The 26,649-nt window shown below is 38.9% G+C and overlaps 2 protein-coding genes across 4 annotated transcripts in view; both read right to left on the bottom strand.

Moving 5' to 3' along the window:
* Positions 1-666: 666 nt before the first annotated feature.
* Positions 667-17,416, bottom strand: BCAP29 (B cell receptor associated protein 29). Of its 2 annotated transcripts, XM_070946629.1 has the most exons (8): positions 17,370-17,416; positions 16,860-16,987; positions 12,943-13,043; positions 11,905-12,055; positions 10,524-10,659; positions 9,495-9,606; positions 2,565-2,665; positions 667-1,960 (listed from the first exon to the last, which is right to left on the bottom strand). In XM_070946629.1, exons 2-8 carry the CDS (start codon positions 16,949-16,951, stop codon positions 1,925-1,927), a joined length of 729 nt encoding a protein of 242 aa, XP_070802730.1. In that variant the 5' UTR covers positions 16,952-16,987; positions 17,370-17,416; the 3' UTR covers positions 667-1,924. The 2 variants fall into 2 exon arrangements, 1 of the variants encoding a protein (XP_070802730.1); XR_011600607.1 differs by lacking the exons at positions 667-1,960; positions 17,370-17,416 and adding an exon at positions 9,279-9,398 and having other exon boundaries at positions 2,579-2,665; positions 16,860-17,290.
* A 5,957-nt stretch (positions 17,417-23,373) lies between these two features.
* DUS4L (dihydrouridine synthase 4 like) overlaps positions 23,374-26,649 on the bottom strand; it is a 10,616-nt gene continuing 7,340 nt past the window's right edge. For both annotated transcript variants that reach the window (XM_070946628.1, XM_070946627.1), the window contains exons 6-7: positions 24,984-25,210; positions 23,374-23,747 (exon numbers count right to left, since the gene is read on the bottom strand). In XM_070946628.1, the coding sequence (XP_070802729.1) occupies positions 23,497-23,747; positions 24,984-25,210 (478 nt within the window). In that variant the 3' untranslated portion in view covers positions 23,374-23,496. The remainder of the gene's footprint in view (positions 23,748-24,983; positions 25,211-26,649) is intronic.

Here is a 26,649-nt window from a genome sequence, read left to right as displayed (position 1 = left end):
TACTTCTTCTTAGCATCTCTATTTAATTTAGACGTCACAATTTACCACAACAGGATGCGATGCAACCCCAAACAAATTTAAAATTATTTTCTTAAAACTTAAGAGACAAATGAAGGTTTGGAAACTCCAATTGGTTCCTATCACAATAACGAATAGATTGGACAGTCTGCTACCAATTGTATATTCTCAATTAGCAGAGTATCCCCCTCCCCCCAACCCCCTTCAGTCTGTTCCCTTACAGCATGTCATATCAATATTCAGCAACAAACCTATTTACAGTTAGGGTTACCATAAAGTGTAATCTTTAAAAGGCAGCTTTTAAAATGCCTTCATAATACGTTATACAAAAACTTTGTATTTCTTAAAAACTTTGTTTCTGACCGAGTCAAGATCCTCTAAGACAGTGAGATGAAGTGATTGCAACTACTATAAATTGCAGAGATAAGTAGCAATCAATGCTTTGGAGTCTCAAAATAGCTTCTGCCTATTGGTACTGAAAATAAGCTCTAAATATTTATTTTACTTTAAAATAAATTATTTCATGTTTTTGACACTATTCCAGGCAAATGTACTGTCTTGAACCCTGCATCTAACTAATTTTGTCCAACTCATTTCTAATATAATTATGTCCGAGTTACAAGAATTGTTCCTTTATGAAGACCGAACAAAGCTTAAACATCTCTTTATTAAGAAACAAACATTCAAGTAAAATAGTGACACAAATGTGGAAAAGGCAACCCATTGAAATGGGAATAATGAAAGCAGTAAGCTGCCTTCAGGTTTGAATTCAGCAGCGTTTCCCTGTGAAAGCGGAAGCAAGTGGTAAAACAATTTTCATCAATTGCAAATTCTCTTTGTAAAGTTGCTCAGGACGGTTAAGAGATCTTCTGGAGTAGCATCAGAAGAGCCCTTCTTTTTACCTAAAACCTCTGTTGCATCCTCTGGAGAAACATGTTGGAATCCAACCCAGGATAAGTACAGTGCAATTAATCACAGAAAAGGCAGCTTAGTAAACACTGCTTAATTTCCCCCCCAAAAGTGGAACATGAGATCCTGACAAATATCTATGCAAACTCTTGAACGTGTTAAGTGAAAAAATTACAGACTGGAACTAAATTTATAGATCTCCTTCAATATATAAAAATAAAGTACACAATCCTTCTCCGGTATGACATCTACCAGATGTGGTTGGGCAGGAATTCCCCAAATGAGGAAATCAGATGGTAATTTTAAGAGTAGTAGTCTCAAAACATCTGGCTCAGAAAGGCTGCTTTGAACCAATCTCATTATTTCTACCGATTGTCTACTTTCACCCGTATGGTTAGATAACATCGCTATGCTAATTCTTATATTGACCAAATTTGATGACGTTCCTGATCATTTCTAGCAAAGTGGATTTAATTCATCTTAATTTTATGCTTGAAGTAATGTATAAAGCAATTTCCACATCAGAACAATACTTTGTATCTAAACTTCCTTTTTTTAAAAAAAATCTCAGAGTGGCAAGTAAGAATTCCTTAAAATGATTTATATCATCCTTGTCGGATTAAAAAAACAACACATATTGGCATTGAATGTACCACTTAATGGCGTAAACTTATGAATAATTCCTTGCACCCAACGAGATACAGACGTGGTGTTTGAACAGTAATCCACTGTATGAACTCATCAGTATTTTGTAACCAAACAGAGTTTGTAACAAGGAATCACTGCACTTTTTGGCATGACTAACGTAGATTTGGCAAAAACATTGCTGCAAAATTAAAAAGGTCTAGGTAATTGTTAAATTGTGATATTTCAGCAATGAATGCAGTAAATCTATTTAAAAAAAAACAAAAAACCCAAAAGCTTTTCCATATATACCTGTAAAGTAAAAACCAAACAAATAAACAATTCAGGTTGCTGTGCATGTTCTTGTTCTGCTTTAGAGGTCTTTCTTACTGGAAGCTCCTGTTTGTTGCTGTAAAGTAAAGCAGATGTATGAAAAAAATTAGTATAATTATTAGATGGTTGATTTTCATTGCAAAATCACACAGGGAAAAAATCACACAAATGGAGAAGAGCTGCTATAATACACCGAAAGTAAAACTTGTGCTTTAGAGGCAAAATCTGATAATGAAGACTTAACACATAAATCGTAATTCAAATATGAAAGTTCACTATGGATGAATTTTCCTATCTGAAAAGGGTTTTAGCTATTTGCTAAGAAGTATTTTTCACGTCTATAGTTCACACTGCACTGAATCCAATATTTTTTTTAATCTATGTGATTTTTTAGAAAGCAAATTCAGTAGCTCTGAGAATTTTCTCTTTTTCCCTCTCCTCTACATTGCCATGCTAGGAATACCAAGTTACTAAAATACTAATGAAGTTAATTGTTTAAAAGAAAATAAGCTTCATTCTAACAAGTGTTCTAAATACATTAAGGAATTCCTGTTATTCTGAAAGAGTACTGTATGTTGAATTAAAAATGTCTTTATCAATGTTGTCTTGGATAAGATACAACGCCGTTGTCTGAATTTAAAAAAATCTGCTTGAGCAAATCAGATGCCTCTGCCTCCTACCTGTAGTTTTTCATGTTCTTTTACAAGGAGGTCATATTCTTTTTTAAGTTCTTCGGAGTGCTTCCTAGCAGTAATAATTTCATTTCTTGTTTTCAAGAGAGCTGTAAGACATAGGTGTGATATTATTCGGCACATATAACTGCATTTTTATTAAAATCTGTCCCCTGAAGAATATCATTCTCAAAAATGAAATTATATTTTTTAAATGAGGATAAAACTGGCAAGGACTTTCAGATAGATGGCAAAAGGTGAACTGAAGTTTGAATAATTCTAACTGCTCTGGAATAAACAAAGTACATTTGACAAATAATGCATTTTACCTGAAAAGTCAGAGCAATTGCAAATAAATTGGAAAACTGTTGCATACAGGAAAATAGAGGATAGGAAAAGTAGCTTCAGATTGAGAAAAAAAATGGAGAGGGGACAAGAGTATAATTATTTATATACACACTTGACATATTTGTTAAGGCTTATTTTAAAATGCATAAACTCTTCGTTTAGTAGACTAGCTGGAGGAGAATATACGCTGCTCAAAAAAATAAAGGGAACACAAGCAGAAGACATCTGAGATCTGAATGAATGAACTAGCCTTATTAAATACTTTGTTCGTTACATACAGTAGTTTTGTGTTCCCTTTAGTTGTTTGAGCAGTGTATAAACTACTGTATGTAAAGAACAAAGTATTTAATAAGGCTATTTCATTCATTCAGATCTCGGATGTCTTCTGCTTGTGTTCCCTTTATTTTTTTGAGCAGTATATGATAAACCCAATCATCTACCGGTGTAAATGACTTTGTTTACACTAACCTGCATCATCATGCAATTATACAAGTGACATAATTATATCAGTCATGCAATCACATAATTAAATACATTTATGTAAATGACATAATTTACATGAATTGCCAAGGCTTTGTTGTTAATACACTTGTCCATTATTTGGTTGTGGAAGAAAACATATACAGTATTCAATTCTCTGTTAATAAAGATTCGTTACATAACAGTTTAATATTTCCCACAGGAAGGTATTAATTTTACAATGATTTACTATTTTTTATATATATATTAATGAAAATGGCATAGTATTAGATTGCAAAACAGTTCTTTTTGGTAACTTGATCTTATAGTAACTGAATTACTGTATGCTTTAAGGAGGACAAGCAAAACCTTTTGGTTGTAACTAAAAACAACACTATCTCTAAACATAACCAAGATAACTAGGGATAGTTGCACATTCACTACATTGTTATTCTGTTTTGACAAAAATATACTTGTTGCAAGATGGGTGAGGTCTTCTAAGTAGAAGAATGTCAAAGTTCAGTACATTAAAAAATATTTAGCTTTGGGCTGTGACTGGTAACATCATGTTCGGAAGTGGGCTAGCATCCATATGAACTACACAGAAGGTAGCCTCAGCTTTTTGATTGCTTTAATACTGCAATAAACATTTTTTAAAAAGTTACTGCCACTTCTCTTTCTCCAAAGCAAAATGATCCACAGAGAGCATGAAGGCAATATTTCAAATAGAACTTCTACCAACTTTTTTCTCCAGCAGACAAACAGACCAAATCACTGAAATTCAAATAGAAATGTTTAGAAAGCAGTAATTCAGGCTCCCTTCTCCCCTGCAGTTATTTAAACTTGGGAAGATCACACAACTGTAGCAGAACGCTTCATATGAGTTGGCTATTTCTAATATTTTAAAGCTGCTGAAAAGAATGTTACATATTCTAGATGGCTGACTTCACTTTGAACACATGCAATGAAAGTAGCCCAACACCTCTCTGGCTTTACTGTTTAATTATCTTTACAGTCCCCCCCTCGCCCCCCCCCCCGACATTTCATTAGAATCAAGTTGTAACTCAAATCCATTATTTTATTTTAAAAAGATATTTAAAAAAATATTTTTTAAAAAAACATTTTAAACTGTAAACTACCCAGTCTCGTTGGGAGTTAGACTGCATATAAATTTAATCAATTATTATTTTTGATTGCAGTCGGCCAGATGTTTAGACTAGATCTGGCATTTTTATCCACTTACTGAGTCCTTCCCAAGGATCTGAGTGAGATGGATAGATATTGTTGTTTGATTATGTTAAGAGGTATTGTTGCAGGAGGTAAGCTGTGTCAAGTAAAGCTGCCTTTTGCAATTGACTGATGATGATTTTGTCAATGCCCATGGTGTTCAATATGTTTTGGGATTGCACCCAAAGCTCCTATTGCAATTGGTATTATATTTGCTTTCTTTTTATATTTGCAATTTCTTGATGTATTTTGTAAAATTCTTGGACATGGTGCCCCTATCACAATGGGTTTCACTGTTACATGTTTCATCCATAATCGCGTAGTTTCGATGGCCAGGTCACAATATTTCATTATTTTTTCCAGTTCTTTTTGACTCTGACGTTTCCTGGTACAGTGATATCAATAAATTGTACACTTCGGTTTTCGACAACTGTGACATTTGGCATGTTGTATTCGAAAGTCCCACAAGATCTTCACCCTCTCATTTTCTATAACTTTTTCCAATTTATTTTCCCATGACTTTTCGGACAGTGTAAGTCGTATTTTTTACATAATGACCAGTGGATTAATTTAGCAACTCGGTTGTTGTTATTGTTGTTATTATTATTATCTTTATTCATTAAATATGAAACTCAGTCAACCGAACATTCAAAAGTGCATCACAAATACCACTGACTGGTGCTAATGGTTGATACGGGTTGCTGCCAGCGTCCTAGGTATCAACCAAGTACCTTCTTAAGATGTACGATGTGTTGTGTTCCAAGTGACGATCCCTCTGTATTCGAAAGTCCCACAAGATCTTCATCTTCACATTTTCTATAACTTTTTCCACTTTATGTTCCCATGACTTTTTGGATACAGGTAAGTCGTATTTTTTACATAATGACCAGTGGATTAATTTAGCAACTCGGTCGTGTCTAGCTTTGTAATTAGTTTGTGCGATTTTGCTGCATTCACATATTAAATGTGAAACAGTTTCGACTTTGTTGTTGCAAAGTCATTACATCATCATTATCATTATCATTATCATTATCATTATTTACACAACAATGTGAAGTCACAACTGCCAGTGTTGGTCCTTCATACACACTTGAGTTCTTTTCAAGAACCTAGGATTTCATCCCACAATGGAGAACAGCTGGGAAAACTAATGGAATTAACAAAGATGGCTATATTAACTGTTGTAATGAAAGAAAAGAACACATCCAATTTTGTTTCTATTTGTTTCTGAATTTTGTTCTTGAGATAAACAAAATGTTGACTTTGTTATAGAAATGACTAGTATAAATAAGCGTGTAGAAAGTAAAAAGTTGAGCCTAAAGAAAGAGTCAAGAGTCTTTCTTTCTTTCTTTTTCTTTCCTTCCTTCCTCCTTTTCCCCATTATTTTCATTTGTGCTTTATACTTTGATGAGTTGAATAAAATTATTTTTTAAAAAAGTATCAGTATGGTGCATGTACAGATCCAAGCGTTGTGGCCTTCTGTAATTGAGAGATGGATATTTTATCCATGTGCAGGTAATACTATTTGAATTTTTTTGGTGTGGTACCCAGTGTGCTGATAACCACAGAGACCACAACAGCCCCGTTATGCTATAATCTTTCAGCTTTGATTTTCAGAAGTTGATAATTTTGGGTTGTTCTCAAATTCTGTCTCATATTCCACTCTCTTCTCGTATTGCCACATCAATTATCCAGGCTTTCTTCTTTTCAACCAGTTAAACCTGGTGAGTTATGTGTCAAGATTTTTCATCAGTTTGTTTTTGGGACTCGCACTATATAGGTAGTCCTCAATTTACCACAATTGAGCCCAAAATTTATGTTGCTAAGTGAGAAATTTGTTAACTGAGTTTTGTCCCATTTTACAACTTTTCTTGCCACATTTGTTAAGTGAATCACTGCAGTTGTTAAAAATAAACCTTTTAATTTCCATGCCTGGGCTAAGTTCAAATGACAAATATGAACCTGCCTAACTAAAAATAGCACTTACAAACTCAAGGCATTATGCATAATTTTCTTTTGAATTTTCTAAAACTATTTTCAGATTTTGACTATAATTTTTTTTTGTTTCATAATGTTGTAGATTAAATTATTTCATAACTATCTAAACCATCACAGGAAACTGTATAGGAAGAAGTTCATCTGAAGAACAATGTTCTTATCATGTTTATTTTGTATACAAGCCATGTCTGTTTATAAGAGCTGGCAAACATTGTGTAAACTTTACTTTCCCTTCCTCATTCCAAATCTTATCATCTTTCTATACATACAGAGGTGCGTGATCAAAACTTTGTAAGTTTCCATATGCACACGTACATCTGTGAAAATGAATATAATTACTGGTGCTAAGCAGTTCTAATGCATACATTTGTCAGTAATACATTTTATGGTTAATATTATTCCCATCCTGCATAAGGAGGAAATCTGACAGATATATTCAACGTTCAAATTCAAATTGAATTTGAGATATATATTTATTAATATTATATTCCCCCCTTTTCAAAAGTTCAAGGACATTGCATGTCCCGTTTTAGTTATTTTTCCATAATAACATTCTTGCTTATGAAATTTCTTTTTTCAAGCACACACAGACAGCTTTTTGCTATGCAGTTCTAAGATACTATTATTGAAAAGAGTTAGATAATGAATATATCTATAGAATTATACTCATAGGACAAACCTAATCTCTACTATTTACAAGTAGGTCACAATATGCTGAAGGAAAAATGTCTTTTTGACTAATTCTCAAAAATCTAATTTACAATAAAGAATGATATCTGAAAAAACAGCTTTTGCCATAGTAAGTTCCACATTCAATGCTCATATTTCAGTGTCAATTCTTTTTAGAGGATTCTTGTTTCTTTGGCTGGTGTTTGAAATGCTAATGTTTGGAAAACTCTACCGGCTTAAGACTTTATTCTGTTTGATAGTTATACTGACTTTTGACAATTGTTTTGAGATTTAATTTGAAGACTGACGTTTGCCTTCAAAAAACATCATGTTCTCTGTGTAGTCAAAGATTTAATACTTTTTAGCTGCCTGATCTTCACAAGGTCAAGCAATATTATTCATTTCAGCCAGTAAACACCCAAGAAGTTTCATAAAACTTGCTAGATCCAGAAAGACCATGCAGAGTCAGGAAAATTCTGTCTGTATCGCAGTGCTATTTTATTAAGAAAACCTCAATTGAACAAGGAAGCTAATAAAAGAACAGTTTTATGATAGATACTCTTGGTTTTGATTCTCTTAAAGCAAATGCAGAGAATTTCTATCTAAGTATCCTATTGATTGCAAAACAGATCGTATCAGAATATGGTCCTGATCTTAGAATTTATCAATATGTCCCCAATAATTCTGCACTGTTGGTTTTGCAGTTTTTTTCATGACACAACTGTAACCAGCTGTGCAGTCCTTTATTGAGAAATAGCTTCTAAAGTTCTCAACAGCTAAGTAAACTACGTTTTAATATTACATTTTAGGGCTTCTATCTGCTTACCAAAATCTATTTATTATATATGTATGCCACCTAAATCCCAATGAATTTCGGTGTCTCACAAATAAAAGCGTCTTAAAAAAACGGAAAGAATCCTTGAGTTACAACAGAAATTGGGACCAGAATCTCCACTGACAAGTGATGCAGTTATAAATCACAAGTGCATCGCTCAGCAACGGTAACCTCTCCAATCCCACTTGCCATTGTTAACTGAATTTCAGCCATTGTTAGAAGAGGATCTCCTTCCAACTTCCTGCCAATTTCCCACTACCCTGGGGAAGCCAGCAGGAAATTGCAAGTCTGAAGAGGCTTGCAAGAAGGCTGATAGTTAGGTTAAGTGGCTACTGCTAGATGGGTTAGGAGGAAATAGGGAGGCACAGATGGCTGGAGTGACGCGGCGTGAGTGAAACAAGGCTTGGGGTGGCTCCTCTCCCCTGGCAGAGGGAGCAATGGGGTGTGCAGGAGATGTGGCAAGTCTCAGGGAGGGTGCATAAGGATGCGCGAGAGTGGGTCAGCGAGTCTCGGGGAGGATGCATAGGGCTGTTTAAGTGGCAGGGAGGTGTGGTGAGATTCAAGGAAGGTGCAAGAGGAAGGCTTGTAGAAGGTTTGCAGGAATGCACAAGAGTGATGTGACAAGGCTTGGGAAGGATGCTCGGGGTTGCACAAGTTGCAGAGAGGTGCGAGGAGGAGATTGCAAGGGAAGTAAGGCAGGGCTCAGGTTGGGGTTGTGCGAGTGGCCAGGATGGCAAGCCTTGGGGAGGGGAGGGGTGTGCGGGGTTGCACAAGTAGCTGGTGTGGTGCAAGCGCAATGGGGGTGGGGAAGCAGGCATGGATCAGGGAGTTTTACCCTAATGATTTTTGATCTTCCCTGCCAGCATCCCCATTGACTTTCTGGAGAAGCTAGTGGGGAAAGGAGAAAATGGTGATTACATGATTGTGGGGCACTGCAACTGGTTTTAAGTGTGAGCAAGTTGCCAAGTTCCCAGATTGTAATCATGTGACCGGGTGGATATTGGGACAGCTGGAACTTCAAGGACCAATGGTAACCACCATTCGTTCAGCACTGTCATTACTTCAAATAGTCATTGAATGAATAGCTGTGAGTTGAGGACTGCTTGTAAAAGATAGCAAGGTGACAGAAACAGGACTGGAATGAAAAAAAGAAACACACCTACACAAACCGAAGGGGCTTTACTCACCCACACTAAAGGCCTGTTACAATCCTTCTTTTAGCTATAGCTGTGCATATCGTGGTTAAAATAATAGAAGCAGGTAGCAACCTATTTGCTCCATCGGAGGGAGCAAGTGTATTTTGCATCCTACATGACAGGGAACAAAATGTTTTGCATCTGTGATTCTATACGGAAAGTATGTTTCCTTAAGCAATAGAACATTTTTTTTTAAAAAAAAAATACCTTCTGAAGTTGCCTTTAATGCTGTTTTTAACTGTTCCACTTCTACGGTTAGCTTCTCATTTGTTACCAAACACAAATGTTCACCGGTAGAATGTTTCATTTCTTTCAATGACTGCCAAAAGGAGGGAAAAAAACAACACATCAGTTCTCTGTTTCACGTTTTCCATAATCCTGCCCCTATTCACATTTAGTGGGACAGTGGGAGAAGGCAGTTGTTTACCTTGGAGATGCCTTTAGGTTAAGTAATTAACCTTATTAACCAAACCGTGACACTGGAGGTAATGCCTTTAGCCAAAGCTGGGACATTGCATAAATGTCTAATTTTGATAAATTAATTTTGATAAATTCTATAAATGCTAATTTTGAATATCCATCCTTCTGAGGTCAGTAAAATGAAGGCCCAGATTAGCAATAGCAATAGCACTTAGACTTATATACCGCTTCATAGTGCTTTTACAGCCCTCTCTAAGCTGTTTACAGAGTCAGCATATTGCCCCCAACAATCTGGGTCCTCATTGTTGGGGGCAATGTGGTGACTCTGTAAATTGCTCAGAGAGGGTTGAAGTGGTATATAAGTCTTAGTGCTATTGCTATTTTTTCATTAGTATTAATTTACAGCAAGTGTTTTTATTAAAGGACGGAGGCCCTGTAAAAGCAGACATGGCTGATGAACTAAGAAGCTGTGGTGGGGAAGTGGTTAGAATGCAGTATTGCAAGCGAATTCTGCCCCCAGACAGGACTTCGTTTCTCAGTGGCTCAATGTTGACTCAGCCTTCCATCCTTCCGAGGTGGGTAAAATGAGGACCCAGATTTTTGGGGGCAATAGGCTGACGCTTAGAGGGCTGTAAAACACTATGAAGCGGTATATAAGTCTAAGCGCTATTGTTCTAAGTGCTATTATGTCTTGTAACATTATCTAAGAAACGTAAGAAACAGAGGCCATGACAGGGAAGTCTATGAATGAAACTGATATGAAAGAGATAGGCAATTAATACAGAAAAACAACAACTGGTGAGCCGGGAAACATACCATTTGCAATTTTTCGTTTTCTTCTAAGCATTTCCGGGCAACTTCATTGCTGTTTGCTACTTCTATTTTCAGAATATTCTCCGTTTCCATCTCATTTGCCAATATAGTGATAAGAGAAACAAGACGTCTCAATACACTATGGAAAATAAAAACAATAACTGATTCATCGGCATAACCAAAGGATCAACTGATAATCATTTATATAACTTTCTAATAAGCAAAGGAAATTTCACTTTTTATCATTTTTAAAAGTGATTTCAAATTACAAAAGCTATATTTTAGGGTTTTTTTAAAAATCAGACTTTACTGCTGTGCAGTATCCTGAATTGTTCAAATGCTCCAGAAATTATTTGTTACAACTTTAGAGAAACTTCTGATGAATTACAATGTATTTGCCATTAAATTTAGATGGAAATTTTGAAATTTTGATACCTTCAATTTTGGCTTAGGTCTGCAAACCAAATTCTGAACAAGTTTGATCCATATGCAGATATAAATATGGGGTACGGGTAGGCTTTGACTTACAACCATATTGAGCCCATAATTTCTGTTGCTAAGCGACAGAGTTGTTAAATGAATGTGCCCCATTTTATGACCTTTCTTGCCACAGTTGTTAAGTGAATCCCTGCAGTTATTAAGTTAGTAACCCAGTTGTTAAGTGAATCTGGCTTCCCCCTTGACTTTGCTTGTTAGAAGGTGGCAAAAGATGGTCACATGACCCTGGGGCACCGTGACTATCATAAATAAATGTCACTTGCCAAGCATCCGAATTTAGATTACATCAAGCATGAAAAATTGTCGTAAGTCACTTTTTTCAGTGCTGTTGTAACTTTGAAAGGTCACTAAATGAAACGTTAAGTCAACGATTACCTGTATAGATAAAATGGCTGTTGAATTCAAAGGATGCTCAATCCATGAGGATAAAATCCAATATATTAAAAAATGTGGACTGAAGGATAAAATACAGTAAAACCTGCATTCCTTGCCTGAGTCTCTCACTCACACATCTCAGAAGCTTTATATCGGACAGTCCAATATATGGAAATCCCTGTAGAATTATTTACTTGAAAGCAGCATGAAGATTTATTTCAAGAAATTTAATGGCAAGTCTTCCAAACATAGGGAAACTAAATATAGCATGAGCAATCTTTTCAATCAATTGTTCTATCACTGCCTTCTGAAACAGAACAGTATTATTCTAAGAAAGGCAGGATCCTTTTTAAAAGCTAAAAGGTCAAGAACAATTTTCTTTTAATATAATCCGTTTTATTAATATGTATTAGTTTTATCCATGAAAATCTGCTGTTCTTTATTTTACTTTATCCAATTCATATATTTTATGTTTTTAGAAAATGTTAACTCATGGCATTCTTATACTTACAGCCAAAGAAAGAGGGAAAATCCTGATATATAAAGATTTCGTTGTGATCTAAAGAGTTTCATGTGAATGTGATCGATTGCGGAATGGGTCGAATGGGGGTTGTCTTCATTTAATTGAACAGTTGAGTATTTCCTCACTTCTCTTACTGCATCTGGGAGCATAAATACATACATACATAAATTGCACCTGCTTTCTATTATCTCTTGTTATTTACTAGTTCAATATAGATCTATACTGCCTATACCAGTGATGGCTATTCTTTTTGCCAGTGTGCCAGGAGTGGGGGGCTGGGGGGGGTCGTGCACGAGCGTGTCCACACCCATAATTCTAGGTGCCCCGCCCCCATGCATGACCCCCACCACCACGCTCCTGGAACGCGATGTCCCAGTAGGCCAATTTTTCTCTCTCACCTGGCTCCAGAGCCTTTCTAGGAGTCTGGGGAGGGCGAAAATAGCCTTCCCCACCCCCAGAGGCCCAACATCATAACTGAAATAAAAGCAATATAATATTTAGCAATAATTTTAAAATGGTCCTTAAACAAAAATAAAACAGTTAGCAAAAAAAGTTTTGTACAGTCCTCTAAAACAATTTTTCCCAACCTGATGCTTTCTAAATATTATGGACAATGCATATCTTAATTCTAGCTACCCAAAATGCTGGTAGTATCTGATGAGACTTGCAATGCAAATTTCTAGCCACACTACATTGATTGTCTTAAAGAAATCCATCTCCAGAAACTCTAGTTTTTCTCATAAAAATTCAAAAGTAACTACTGTACAGTAGAAAAATAGAGTGCCACCTGCTGATCCTTTAAAAAACACTTCTTGCCATAAATATAATAGATGTTTTATGCCAATCTTATTTAAGTTTTACTATCAGATAATGAGAAAACACCACTTGCCTCTTAATCAATTGATTTGTAACATATATTTCCTTATCTGCAACAAAATCAATCTTTAGGTAGTAAATACAATCTCCAACACTTTTGCTTTCACATCCTGTTCATATTGCCACATGCAAAATTGATTTTCTACTTACCAAGAAATAAAACAATTAATATAACTATAATAGTAAGGAATGTCTTGTTCCAATAGCTTGCGATTCTATTCCATACAGAGATCATAAAAATCTTATTCCATCTATAAAAGAAACAAATTTCAAAAAAGTCAATGTATGAACGCTCCATTAGGTAAGCATCTTAAGCGTATGCACAAAATTACCAAATTTACTTTTCAAGCACTTGCCAATACAGGTAGTCCTTGACTTACGACCACAATTGAGTCCAAAATTTATGTTGTTAAGCGAGACATTAAGCCAGCTGGGGAAATATTTGGGTTAAATCAGTCAGATTAGGTCTGTAAAATTTATAAGGCAGACACCTACATTTTGACCTGCTCTGCTTAAAAACCAGCAGAAACTTAACACAAATAAATTGTACATAGTCCTCAATGTATGACAATTGAGCCCAAAATTTCTGTTGCTAAGTGAGACAGCTGTCAAGTTTGCACCCATTTTGCGACCTTCCTTGCCACAATTGTTAAGTGAATCACTGCAGTTGTTAAGTTAGTAACACAGTTGTAAAATGAATACCCTCATTGACTTTGCTTGTCAGAAGGTCACAAAAGGAGATCCTGGGACACTGTTAACTGTCCTAATTATTAGTCAGTTGCCAAGCATCTGAATTTTGATCACATGACTATGGGGAAGCTGCAAGAGTCGTTAAGTGTGAAAACGGTCATAGGTCACTTTTTTCATGACATTGTAACTTCAAACGGTCATTAAATGAACTACTGTAATTTCAAACTTTCATTAAATGAACTCTTGTAAGTCGAGGACTTCCTGTACTGCCCACAACAGCTGTTAAAATGTAGCGAGTTTAAGTGAGAACATTTCTATTTTCATAATTTATATAGGTCATAGCCCCAGTATCAATGGGGTCTCTAAATAACCATAAAATATACTATCTAGTTTATGCCAAAGCCGACTTTGCGGAGATGTGAGAACTGCAAAAGATGCAAAGGACAAACTGCCGACAACTTATTTGTTAGGAGAGGGGAAATTCTTTCAGAGGAAGATAATCTTAGAAATGGAGAAGTATGCTTGAGTGTATGTGTATGTGTAGTGTATGTGAGTATGTTAGCCAGAGCAAAATTCAGTTGGAAATCAATGGTGACCATTAACTTGAAAAGCCAATTCATGCAATCATTTTTCAATTGATTTTGCCCCTAAAATACATTTGGATATTTTTGTCTATTGCAAATGGAACAAAGATTGCGGGTGGCCCATTTACCAAAATATAAATCATACATTGATTGGCGTCTTGAAATGTATTAAAAATAGATATGAAAGAAACACAAAACTCAAAAAAACATGTTCATTATTCATGTAGGACCACTACAAGTAGTCCTCGACTTACAATCACAGTTGAACAAATGGTTATAAGTCGGGGACTACCTGCAAATTCATCTTGTCATCCTGAAACATTTTAAAAATAGGAAGGAAATACAAAAGACAAAAAAAGCATGTGCATTATTCGTGTAGGGCCATTACAGGAAGTCCCTGACTTATAAACATTTGCAGCATCCCCATGGTTACGTGACCAAAACTTGGCTGCTTGGCAACTGACTTGTATTAATCACTGTTGCTGTGTCCTGGGGTCATTTTGAGATCTTCTGACTAGCAAAGTCAACGGGGAAGCCAGATTCACTTAACAACCCTGTTTGTTACATGTAGTCCTCAACTTACAACAGTTCATTTAGTGACCGCTTGAAGCTATAATAGCACTGAAAAAAAGTGACTTATGACATCCCCATGGTCACGTGAGCAAAAGTCAGGTGTTTGGCAATCGACTCATATTGACGACGATTGCGGTGTCTCAGGGCAAGCAAAGTCAATGAGGGAAGCCAGTTTCACTTAACAACAGTGTTACTAATTTAATAACTGCAGTGATTCATTTAATAACTGTGGCAAGAAAGGTGGTAAAACAGGGCAAAATTCTGTCGCTTAGCAACAGAAATTTTGGGCTCCATTAAGTCGAGAACTACCTGTTCTAACTTAACAATTGCAGCAATTCACTAACCAAGCTGCAAAATGGAGCCAAACTCACTTAACAACTGTCTTGCTTAGCAACAGAAACGTTGGGCTCCATTGTGGTCATAAATTGAGGACTACCTGGTATATGACAAACTATATTTCCTGATGGATTTGGGGAACTTCCAGGCACCTGTTGAGCTTGCAAAAAGCTACAAGTGGCCTCTTGCTAGAGCAAAGCCTTGGAACCACAGCCACGCATAACAGACCATGAGCAAGCCACCATTTTAAAAGCCCCTGCAAATAAACCCATATTTATAGCCAAATAAAGGCTTTTCTCCTTTAACCCTTCTACCCTTCCTCCCGAAAAAACAATTAAGTTTACTGTCAACCAGCCTGTGTCCCTCTGGGAAAAAAACTATATGAGAGGTTTACAGGTCCTCAACTTAGGACCACAATTGAGTCCAAAATCCATGTTGCCAAGTGAGAAGTTTCTTGAGTTTTTGCCCTGTTTTATGACTTCCCTTGCCACATTTGTTAAGCAAATCGCTGCCGTTATTAAATCAGGTTTCCCCATTGACTTTGCTTGCCTGAAGGTCGCAAAAAGGGATAACCCCCACCCCTCCCGCAGGACACTGCAACCGTCACATCTGTGAGTCAATTGTCAAAAGCATCCGAATGTCAATCATGCGACCATGGGGAAGCGGCGACGGTTGTTAGGTGCGAAAAAAACGGTCGCAGGTCACTTTCTCACTTCGAACGGTCACTAAACGAACTGTTGTAAGTCGAGGACTACCTGCATATTTCCCCAATGGCTTTGTTGAGGCTCCAGGCACCTGGCTTGGACTTCCAAAGAAGCTACAAGCCTTGATGGAGCCAATCCTTGGGAGCCCCAGCCACTCCTGGCCCAACAGACCATGATCAAGCCACCATTTAAAAAGCCCCTGCAAACAAACCTACATCAACCGCTTCTCTCCTTACTCCTTACTCCCCCCCCAAACAAACAAACAAACAAACAAACAAACAAACAAATAAACCCCAATTAAGTCAACCAGCCTGTGTACTTTTTGGGGAAAAAAAGAAAAACTGGATGAGTTTATTTCCCCCTAACAAAAACTATATGAGGGGTTTATTTTCCCTGAATGAAAAACGGCATGAGGGGTTTATTTCTCCCTAAGAAAAACTGAATGAGGGGTTTATTTCCTCAGAATAAAAACTACATGAGGGATTTATTTCTCCCTAAGAAAAACAGCAAGGGTTTATTTCCTCAGAATGAAAACTAAATGAGGGGCTTATTTCCCCCTAAGGAAATGGCATGAAGGGTTTATTCCCCCCCCAAATAAAAACCGACTTTATTTCCCCCAAATAAAAACTACATGAAGAGTTTATTTCCCCCAGAATGGCAAATATTCCCCATGAAAAGGGCAAATATCTAACAAAAACTATATGAGGGGTTTATTTTCCCTGAATAAAAAACTGCATGAGGGCTTAATTTCCCCCTAATAAAAACTATATGAAGGGTTTATTTTCCCTGAATGAAAAACTGCATGAGGGGTTTATTTCCCCCTAACAAAAACTATATGAGGGGTTTATTTTCCCTGAATGAAAAACTGCGTGAGGGGTTTATTTCCCCCTAACAAAAACTATATGAGGGGTTTATTTTCCCTGAATGAAAAACTGCATGAGGAGCTTATTCCCCCCTTAAGAAAACGGCATTGAGGGGTTTATTTCGCCCCTCCCCACGAATAAAACTGACTTTATTTCCCCCGAATAAAAACTACATGAAGAGTTTATCCCCACACACAAACGAATAAAAACTGCATGAGAGTTTTATTTCCCCCCGAATAAAAACGAGGGTTTTATTTTCCCCTGAAGAAAAACTTCCCTCATAAGAGCAGGCCCGGCCCGGCCCGGCCCCGATTTACCTCACGGGCGAGACGAGCGGCAGGCAGAGCAGGAGCAGCAAGGCGATTTCGCCGTAGAGAAAGGCGGCCACGACGCTCCACTGGTAGGTCATGGCGCCTCTGAGGGGGACCCTCCTCCGCCGCTGCTCCTGAGGAGGGAAGTCCCGTTAGCTCCGTCTCAACCGGGGGGGGGGAAATATCCTCTCCTCAGGCCGGGACAGACACCCGACTCGCCGGGTCAACGGCCCCCAACCCGGCCGGGGAAGACGACGCGGCCAGATCCGGAGGAGCCACCGGCGTCGCTACCCGCGCTTCTCCCGCGCCATCCCGGCCCAGGGAAGCGTCACCCGGGGCGACTCCTCCGCCGCGCGGCCCAGGCTTTTCTGTCAGGCGGCCCGAGGAAAGTCGTTATACCCCGGCAGGGTAGGAAAGCCGCGGACTCCTACGCTCCCTCAGGCCGGGAAGCCGCCGTCCAGTCTTCCAGCCGGCCCCCCTCAAACCGGGGAGGGATTTTTTAAAATATATTTTTACCTCAGGCTTCCCCCTCAGAGGGTGCTTCGGTTTAGGTTCGGCGAACGGGGACGGTTGGGTGGGCGTGTAACGTGTGAACTCGGCCCACGTGGCTGGGAAACTCGGATTGTGGGGGGGGGGCGATGAGTGCAGGATACGAACCCCGCACCTGTATGCTAGGCCTTTCCTCCTTCCTTCCTTCCCACCCATCCATCTTTATCATATCTCTCTCTCATCTATCTAATTTATCTCTATCTTCTATCTAATCTATCTCTATCTCTCTATCTCTATCATCTACTATCTTATCTATCTCTTTTCTATTCTTTCTTTCTTTCCTTCCTTCCTTTCTTCCTTCCTTCCTTCCTTCCTACCCACCCACCCATCCATCCATCCATCCATCTCTATCATATCTCTCTCTCATCTATCTCTATCTTCTATCTAATCTATCTCTATCTCTCTAATCATCTATCTATCTCTGTCATATCTCTCTCTCATCTAATTTATCTCTATTTCTATCATATCTATCTCTATCTCTATCTCTATCATCTGTCTCTGTCTCTATATCTGTCTAATCTATCTCTATTATCTATCTATCTATCTATCTATCTATCTATCTATCTATCTATCATCTGTCTATTTACCTACCTACCTACCTACCTACCTACCTACCTACCTACTATCTAATCTATCTCTATATTTCTATCTATCTATCTTCTATTTAATCTATTTCTAGATCTATCTATATCATCTATCTATCTTCTATCTAATCTATATATATATCTATCATCTATCTATCTAGATATAGATATATTAAATTTTATTTTAGTGCAAATAATCCATCTTCCATTGAACAGTGTGTCGTCTGGATACCAACGTTTGTGCCATAACAAGTTAAAATTGACAATCCTATTCATTTATTTAATCTATTCTTAACTTAATACCAATACATGAAATATCTAATACTTGACATCCTCTTCTTAATTTGCTTAACTCTATTAATTAACTATTTTCTATATTTTACTCATCTACTTTCTAATTTTTATATTTGTCCTCTAAAATCATCGATAAAATGTTTCCCATATCGGATGCTTGGCCGCAGCTTCCCTTGCAGACTCTTATAGAGGGGTGTTGCAATAGGGGATCTGAGGGAATCCAGTGGATTCCAACTCATGGGGGGGGGCTGCTGTGTGGCGTATCGGTTTTCAAAGCTGGCTTGCAGGCTTCCCTCCATGGAAGGGAAGAGAGAGAGAGAGAGCTGACCCGGTTGCCCTAAATTGTGAGATTTTACACTTTTGTGGGAAGCCCCCTCCTCCTCCTCCTTGAAGAAATGAAATATTTTGGTGCAGAAATATTATATTTCCCTTAAAGGAGAAATGGAGAAGCATGTTCTTGAGAGGCAGAAAACAGCCTTCAGTCTTAATAGTCCACAGCAGATGCCAGCGCTTAAGGAGATAAGGAGCTTATTGAAAGAGGAAGCCAACTATCTAGATGGCTCCATTCATAAGCAACGCAAATAATGGGGTGAGATGAGTCTGCCTATCGAGATGAGCTGGACCGGTTGCTTTCGTGGTGTGGAGACAATAACTTGGTCCTTAACACCAATAAGACCAAGGAGCTTATAGCAGACTACAGAAAGAATACGTAGATCAGACATCCAGCTCTTGGTTATCAATGGAGACCGAGTGGAGCAAGTGGCCAGTTTTAAGTTTCTGGGTGTTATCCTAAAAGAGGACCTGACCTGGGGTGCTCACATTGCAGCACTGGTCAAAAGGGCCCAGCAGAGATTATACTACCTGAGACTTCTCAGGAAACAACAACTGAATGAAAAACTGCTGGTGACCTTCTACCGCTGCACCGTAGAGACTATTTTAACTTACTGCACCTGTGTATGGTTTGCCAATTGCACAGTGGCAGATAGGACAGCGCTCCAGAGGGTCAACATCATTGCCCAGAGAATCATTGGTTGCCCTCTACCCTCTTTGGAAGAGCTTTATGGCTCCCGCTGCCTTAAGAAAGGTCAAAGATCCATCTCATCCTGGGCACCCTTTTTTTGAACTATTACCATCTGGCAGACGATACAGGATAATAAAAACAAGAACAAATAGGCTGAAAAACAGCTTCTATCCCAGGGCAATAACCATATTGAACTCTATGGGATAGTGCAAGATTGGGTTTTCAATTTCAGTTATATAGAATGTAAAGGATGTATGTTTGTGTTTTTATTTTTATAGTTATAACGTACACTGAAGACGGCATTTAATTTCGTTGTACCATGTGCAATGACAATAAACTAAATACTGCCAGCAGAAGTCCATTCAAGACAGGATGTTTCGAAACCCCCTTACAGCAGGTGTTCCCAACCTGGAAGTGCGAGACGATATTCCAGGGGGTGAGAAAACTTGGGTTTAGACGTTTCAAAATTATAGTCATGCATATGTGTAATTATATGCAAATTATATGCATATAATTTATTTTTGTAAGGGGTATGAGAATATATCAGAAGCGTTCTAGGGGTCCGGGGTATAGAAAAAGTTGGGAACCCCTGCCTTTACAGCAAAGTTTGACAGCTAACAAAAGCCGAATAATAGGATGATAACAAGCAGCCCCTCACCCAAAATCTAGCACAGGACATAAGCCATCAACCACAAAGCCCAACACCCTCTTTAGAAACACAAAGCCCATATTGCACAAATCCCAGACTTCAAAAAAAATCCCACAGAACCATATAAGAACCCTTTCTCTCACTCAGCTAGTTGTTCAGCTGACCCAAAACTTCACGCTGTATTTGTTTACATGTTGTTCTGTTTATCAATAAACTTTCTTTCCAATCAGCCTCCATGTTGTTTCCAGCGTCTTTCTCCCAGCTTGGAAATGAACCAGATGGATTTTCCTTCCAACACTTCGAAAGCTGGCTAGATCAAGCTAAGTAGCTTCAAACTAGAACTGAACTAGCTTCAGCAAAATTGGCATTCCTCCCAATTTTGAGAGCATTTTTACCAACTATTATAGCACAATTACATTTCAGAAAACCTACCAATTTTCAGTGGTTGAAAAAAATACAGGGTCCTAACACTGTTGTAAGGGCTGCATATGTATTATTTATGTATTCATCACAGTTGGTATGATGAATAAATCTATCTACACCATTTGGAATATTATTTTAAGGAGTGTGGACAATTGCTGAATAACATCCCAGAAATCTGGTTTTTTTTGTATTTGAAACTAGCTGACTTTGTCCACAAAATTAGATGTTGAGAAACATCTGAGAAGGCAAATCTTGCTATGGAAATATGGATGCCTACACAAAATCACCCGGAGTCAAGATCAACCTGCTTCTACCTTCAGGAGGTTGACAACAGCTTCATTATTATTTTTTTTAATTTTTCCCATTTCTATACCTGTTCTTATTTAATAGTTCCGCTACCTTAATCAAATAGGAAATTCTAGATGGCTTGTATTCAAAGGAATAAACAGGGCATTGTCATAATAAACAACAAATGATACATTTTTGCAACCCTCTAGCAAAAGTCAAAATAAACAAGCACTAATAGTTATTCCAATCATCAATAACCATTTGATTTAAAGGTATTTGTAAAACTAGAAGTCTAAGTGCTATTGCTATCCAAAACAAGATTGTTTTAAATTGATTTTATCTAAATGATCCTTGGTGCTCTCTGAACTTGCTTGTTTTCTTGCAGATGTTTCATTAACCCAAACTAGGTAACATCAAAGTCAGTTAAATTATTCTTATGACCAATTTTCACTTACCCACTATTACTCCCCATACTATAGTTATTTATAGCTTCTCTATAGCTTTCTATCGTCCACCCATTTTCCCTGGCCCCATAAAGTTATAGGTTATTTCTCTTAGTGGATTGGGATCACATACCCTGGTGTAGTCCAATTGGCAAAGATGAGGACTAGTAGCTTGAAATCTGAGCTGCTGAATGGGAATATGTAGGGCGGCAACAACAAGAGCAGAATTGTTCCCAAACTAGTAATCCTGGATTGGTGCAATTAAAACTAAACTATTTCTGGTGCACCTTTATTAATTATATCTCTCCATCCACAAGCTTTAATCAACCTGATGTTCCATATATACTAGTTGTAAATTACTCCACCCAGAAACACATATAGAAAACTTAGGACCCCTGCCTTAAATTACAAATACAGGTAGTCCTCGCCTTACAATTGAACCCCCAATTTCGTTGATAAACAAGACAGTTAACTAAGTTTTGGCCCATTTTACGACCTTTCTTGCCACAGTTGTTAAGTGAACCATTGCAGTTGTTAAGTTATTAAAACGGTTGTTAAGTGAATCTAGCTTTGCTCGTCAGGAGGCCGCAAAAGGTGTCATAATTACATGTCAGTTGCCAAGCATCTGAATTTTGATCATGTGACTATGGAGCTGCTGCAATGGTTGTAAGCGTGAAAAACAGTCATAAGTCACTTTTTTCAGTGCCGTAACTTCAAATGGCACTAAACAAATGGTTGTGAGTCTAGGACTACCTGTACAACAGGATTATTCCAAGATTAAGAGGTGTGGCATATATGTGAAGCAATTTTGAACGGATGTAGGTTGATAAATACAATCTCATGCGTGTTTGTTTTTTAATAAGTCTCATGAACTTACGTCTGACTTTTGTAAGCAGGGATAAAACTGCAGAATAAAGGCTTCAGGACGGTCTCCGACTCCAACTTGATATTTGTTCAGAAAACTACTATATTTCTTTAGAAATCTACTATATTCACTATAGCATGATGTCCATGGAGATTCTCTGTCATCCAGGTCATGGTTGTCCCAAAGGTGCTTTTTTCAAGAGGCAACTGGACTTTCTTGATTTTTTTTTTTTTTGAAGACATTTCGCTTCTCATCCAAGAAGGTTCTTCAGCTCTCTGACGAACTACAGTCAGAGCTGAAGAAGCTTCTTGGATGAGAAGCGAAACGTCTTCAAAGAAAAATCAGAAAGTCCAATTGCCTCTTGAAAAAAGCACCTTTGGGATTATAGCATGATCAAAGATGTTCAGCAAGCTATGATCATTCAAATTTATACCAAAAGTACACTCCTTCCAAAGAGTGGTTATTATCTGGAATGATTAATAGGGGAAGTTTTTAATCAGTTTGTAGATATTAATCTCTGCTGAAAGGAATGCCGGATACTGGAAGAGGAGGAGGAGAATTACAGGTATTCCTCAACTTACAACCATTTGTTTATTGACAATTTGTAGTTACTACGGCACTGAAAAAAGTGATTTACGACTGTTTTTCACTTTTATGACCATCGCATTACCCTATGGTCACATGTTCAAAATTCGGATGTTGGCAACTGGCTCAGATTTATGACGGTTGCAACGTCCCAGGGTTATGGGATCCCCTTTTGCATCCTTCAGACAAGTAACGGGAAAACCAGATTCACTTAAGAACCGTGTTGCTAACTTAAGAACTGCTGTGATTCATTTAACAGCTGTGGCAAGAAAGGTCCTAAAACGGGGCAAAACTCACTTAACCACTGTCTTGTTTAGCAACATAAATTCTGAGCTCAATTGTGGTCGTACGTCGAGGACTACCTGTATATGTTTTTGTAATCAGCATCTTTATTATAACCATATAATATATATATAATATATTATAGCCAACTTGAGATTATGGTTCATAGTTTGGACCTATCAAAGTATAGTTTGCCTGATGAGGGCTGAATAAACATATGGACCAGAGGTGGGTTTCAAAAAAGTTTACTACCAGTTCTGCGGGTGTGGCTTGCTGGGCATGGCTTGGTGGGCATGGCAGGGGAAGGATACTGTAAAATCTCCATTCCCTCCCCAATCCAGGGGAAGGGTACCGCAACATCCCCATTTCCTCCCGATCAGCTGGGACATGGGAGGCAGAGAATAGATGGGGAATTTTTACTACCGGTTCTCCAAACTACTCAGAAGTTCCACTACCGGTTCTCCAGAACTGGTCAGAACCTGCTGCAACCCACCTCTGCAATGAACGCTTGCTGCTTTTATTCACAATTTGCTCATAAGAAAATGCTAGCATCGTATAAATGCACATACTGAAATCCTTGAGTAGAAAAAAAAACAATCGTAGACGTCCACAATTTTAAAATAAGTTTGGTCTTCTCGCGATTTAAATATATCTAGGAGGCTACCGAACGCCATAATTATCTCTAAGGTAGTCCAAAACAGCAGACGTACTTGATAAAACATTAAAAATCTTCTTTTCTTGCTTCGAAGTCACTCTCTCCAGCATGTACATTAAATGATGATGGAAGCAGGTAAAGGGGGTACCTTGCTCGAGGGCTATGTCCACCCAATCCTGGACACACTGCAGAGGTGTGTCTTCATATCCTGCAAATAAAGCCGGATTGGCTAAAAGCCCTCTCGCAACCATGACACCTACAAAAGGAAAAGAAATATATTTTCAGAAAACCACAAAGACGTACTTCAATTTTATCTTAAAACTGGAATGGATAATTTTTTTGGTATCCACTGATAGTGTCCACAGTTGTACTATTTTGAGGAGTAGGGCAGAACAGGAAAAGGAGAGGCGTTGATGGAAAAATATTGGACCGTGTTTTTTGATTCTTTCTTTCCTGAGTCTAAATCTTTCTCAAATCTTGGCAACTTGAAGATGGCAGACTTCAAATCCTCAAAATGCAAAAATATATAATGCCAACTTTGGACAAGAGGAGGCTGGAGAGATCACAAAATGCGAAGGGGTTGGTGAACATGGATTGCTCATCAATCTCTTGAAGGTGATGCACGTTTCAAAGAGCTGGAGAAGTTGCGTGACCTACTTAAAGAGCGTCATAATTTCTTATTTATTAAAAAGTTCCAGGATGCTGGCTATTCACCGAATGGGAGCGAGAGGAATTGATTAACGGTAATATTGAAGATACTAGAAGCAGAAAGGCAGCATTCTGGAAGATTCAGATGATTAACGGGGTGACAGTTTTGACTAAATTTCAATTGAGTCTTAGAAACTTAGGAGAAAGACCCATTTAACCCAGTGAAAAATATTTCTTAGAATATGAGCTTACACCGTATAACATGAGCTCCTTGTGTAGCTATTTAAAAGAGGAGAGAGGAGTGGTTTCTAACCGTAGCCATTTTAAGATGGGTGGACCCAGGGGTGGGCTGCTGGGGGTTCGTAGGGGTTCGGGAGAACCTCTAGCTAAGATTCTGTGCAGTTCGGAGAACCCTCAAATCCCACTCCTGGCTGCCTCACCCCACCCCTCCCCTCACAGGAATCCCCACGGGGCCCATTTTGGATGCAGATAAGTGCAGGGCACGCATAGAGGCTCAGGGACAGTGAAAAACGGGCTTACTGGAAATTCGGGAAGAGCCAGAAACGGGCCTGTTTCTGGCCTCCAGAGCCTGGGGAAGCCGTTTTCACCCTCCCAGAGGCTCAAGAAAAGCCTCCGGAGCCTGGGGAGGGCAAAAACGCCCCCCCCCCTGTGGTGCAGGAGGCCAATTTAGGCCACACCCACCCAGCAACCGGGCAGAGAACCCCTTGCTAAAATTTTTGAAGCTCACCTCTGGGTGGACTCCAGCTCCAAGAACAGCCTAGCCAGCATTGCTGGAAACAAGCATCGGGGAGAAAAAACTCAGAAGAACCAAGGTTGTCCTCACCATCAGCTCCTGTTTTTTGATGAACGGCCTCTACATCTTTCAGGGATTTCACGTCACCGTTAGCTACCACCGGTATGGAGACGCTGTCTTTAATTGTCTTAATTGCATCGTAGTGCACCGACTGGTGTCTTTCCTCTACACTTCTGCCGTGTACGCTGATCCAGGATACGCTGGCTGACTCTGCTTTTTGACAGAGGTCTACAGTTCTTTTTAGATCTTCATGGATCCTTCCGTTCCATGCGAGAGAGAAAAATGGTAACGCAGCAGGTGAAAATATTTTCTCAGCGTGAAAATATAGTGGAGATTTAAGAACGGGGAGGGAGGGAGAAACATATACATATATGTATGTACAGGTAGTTCAATGCCACTACCAGAAGTTCGATCCTGACTGGCTCAAGGTTGACTCAGCCTTCCATCCTTCCGCGGTCGATAAAATGAGGACCCAGATTGTTGGGAGGCAATAAGCTGACTCTGTAAAGCTGGCTCAGAGAGGGCTATAAAGTACTGTGAAGGGGTATATAAGTCTAAGTGCTATTGCCCTTCCTTCCTTCCTTCCTTCCTTCCTTCCTTCCTTCCTTCCTTCCTTCCTTCCTTCCTTCCTTCCTTCCTTCCTGACTTAGGCTTCCTGAGTCAGTAAAACACACGAGTCATCCCAAAAACCTCTTTTATTGCAACAGCTGGGAATTCTGTTCATTCACAGATGAGTCCCAAATAGTTGTAAAGAGTCCTTCGGGATAAGGCTGATAATCACCCACCTTTATCTCCCTTGACACGCTGCCAAAGACCTAATTGGCAAAGCCACATGGAGTCCAGAATCAAACAGAGCTTCAGACTTTAAACTGCACAGAATTAACAATGTTGTTTCCTGCAAAGGCCCACGTGCCTTTGCTCCTTTTTTATGTCTTATGGGAGGGGCCAATCATCTCCAAGCCTTACTCCTGAGTCGTCCCTTTTGTTTTAACTGTTCTTGCCTTCTGGCAACTCTGCGCATGCGCGCATTGGGAACAGGCTCCCCCTGTTCCTCTGCCTCGCTGAGGTCCGACTCTGGAGGCTCCAGAGGCAGCACGTACCTCCCAGATGCCCCTTTCTCTGCCTCCGACAAAGAGCCCTCGTCCGAGCCTTCTCCAGATTCCAGGACTGGCCCATGTTCCTCCCCAGTCTCCTCACTGTCCGACTCTGCTGCCAGCTCCACAAGCTGCTGGCGGACCACTCCTTCCTTCCTTCCTTCCTTCCTTCCTTCCTTCCTTCCTTCCTTCCTTCCTTCCTTCCTTCCTTCCCTCCCAGTGGTTAGAATGCAGTATTACGGGTTAACTCTGCCCAGTGCCAGTAGTTCGATCCTGACCGGCTCAAGGTTGATTCAACCTTCCATCCTTCCGCGGTCGGTAAAATGAAGACCCAGATTGTTGGGGGGGGGGGCAATAAGCTGACATTTGTGAAGCGCTACGAAGCGGTATATAAGTCTAAGTGCTATTGCTCTTGTGGCATTATTCCTGAATCATACAAATGCCTTGATTTTTTCACTGAATCATATGGTTACGAATTAAAGACAGCTTCTTAATGGATAATTTGCAATACCTTTTTATGAAGGCAATAAATAAAATACATTTTATTTTTTCTGCTGCCCACCACATCTATAAGGCAATTCACACACACACACACACATATA

The sequence above is a fragment of the Pituophis catenifer genome, unplaced genomic scaffold (assembly GCF_029215685.1).
Source record: "Pituophis catenifer annectens isolate HBS135680 unplaced genomic scaffold, rPitCat1.0.hap2 SCAF_7, whole genome shotgun sequence".
Lineage (NCBI taxonomy): Eukaryota > Metazoa > Chordata > Lepidosauria > Squamata > Colubridae > Pituophis > Pituophis catenifer.
This window is presented reverse-complemented; position numbering and strand designations above follow the sequence as displayed.

Coding starts and splice junctions, on each gene's coding strand:
- BCAP29 (XM_070946629.1), bottom strand. CDS start 16,951: ATGACCTACCAGTGGAGCGTCGTGGCCGCCTTTCTCTACGGCGAAATC. Junction 13,044..16,859: donor CCGCTCGTCTCGCCCGTGAG/GTAAATCGGGGC, acceptor TTTCTTTTATAG/ATGGAATAAGATTTTTATGA. Junction 9,607..10,523: donor AAAACGAAAAATTGCAAATG/GTATGTTTCCCG, acceptor TCCTTTTGGCAG/TCATTGAAAGAAATGAAACA.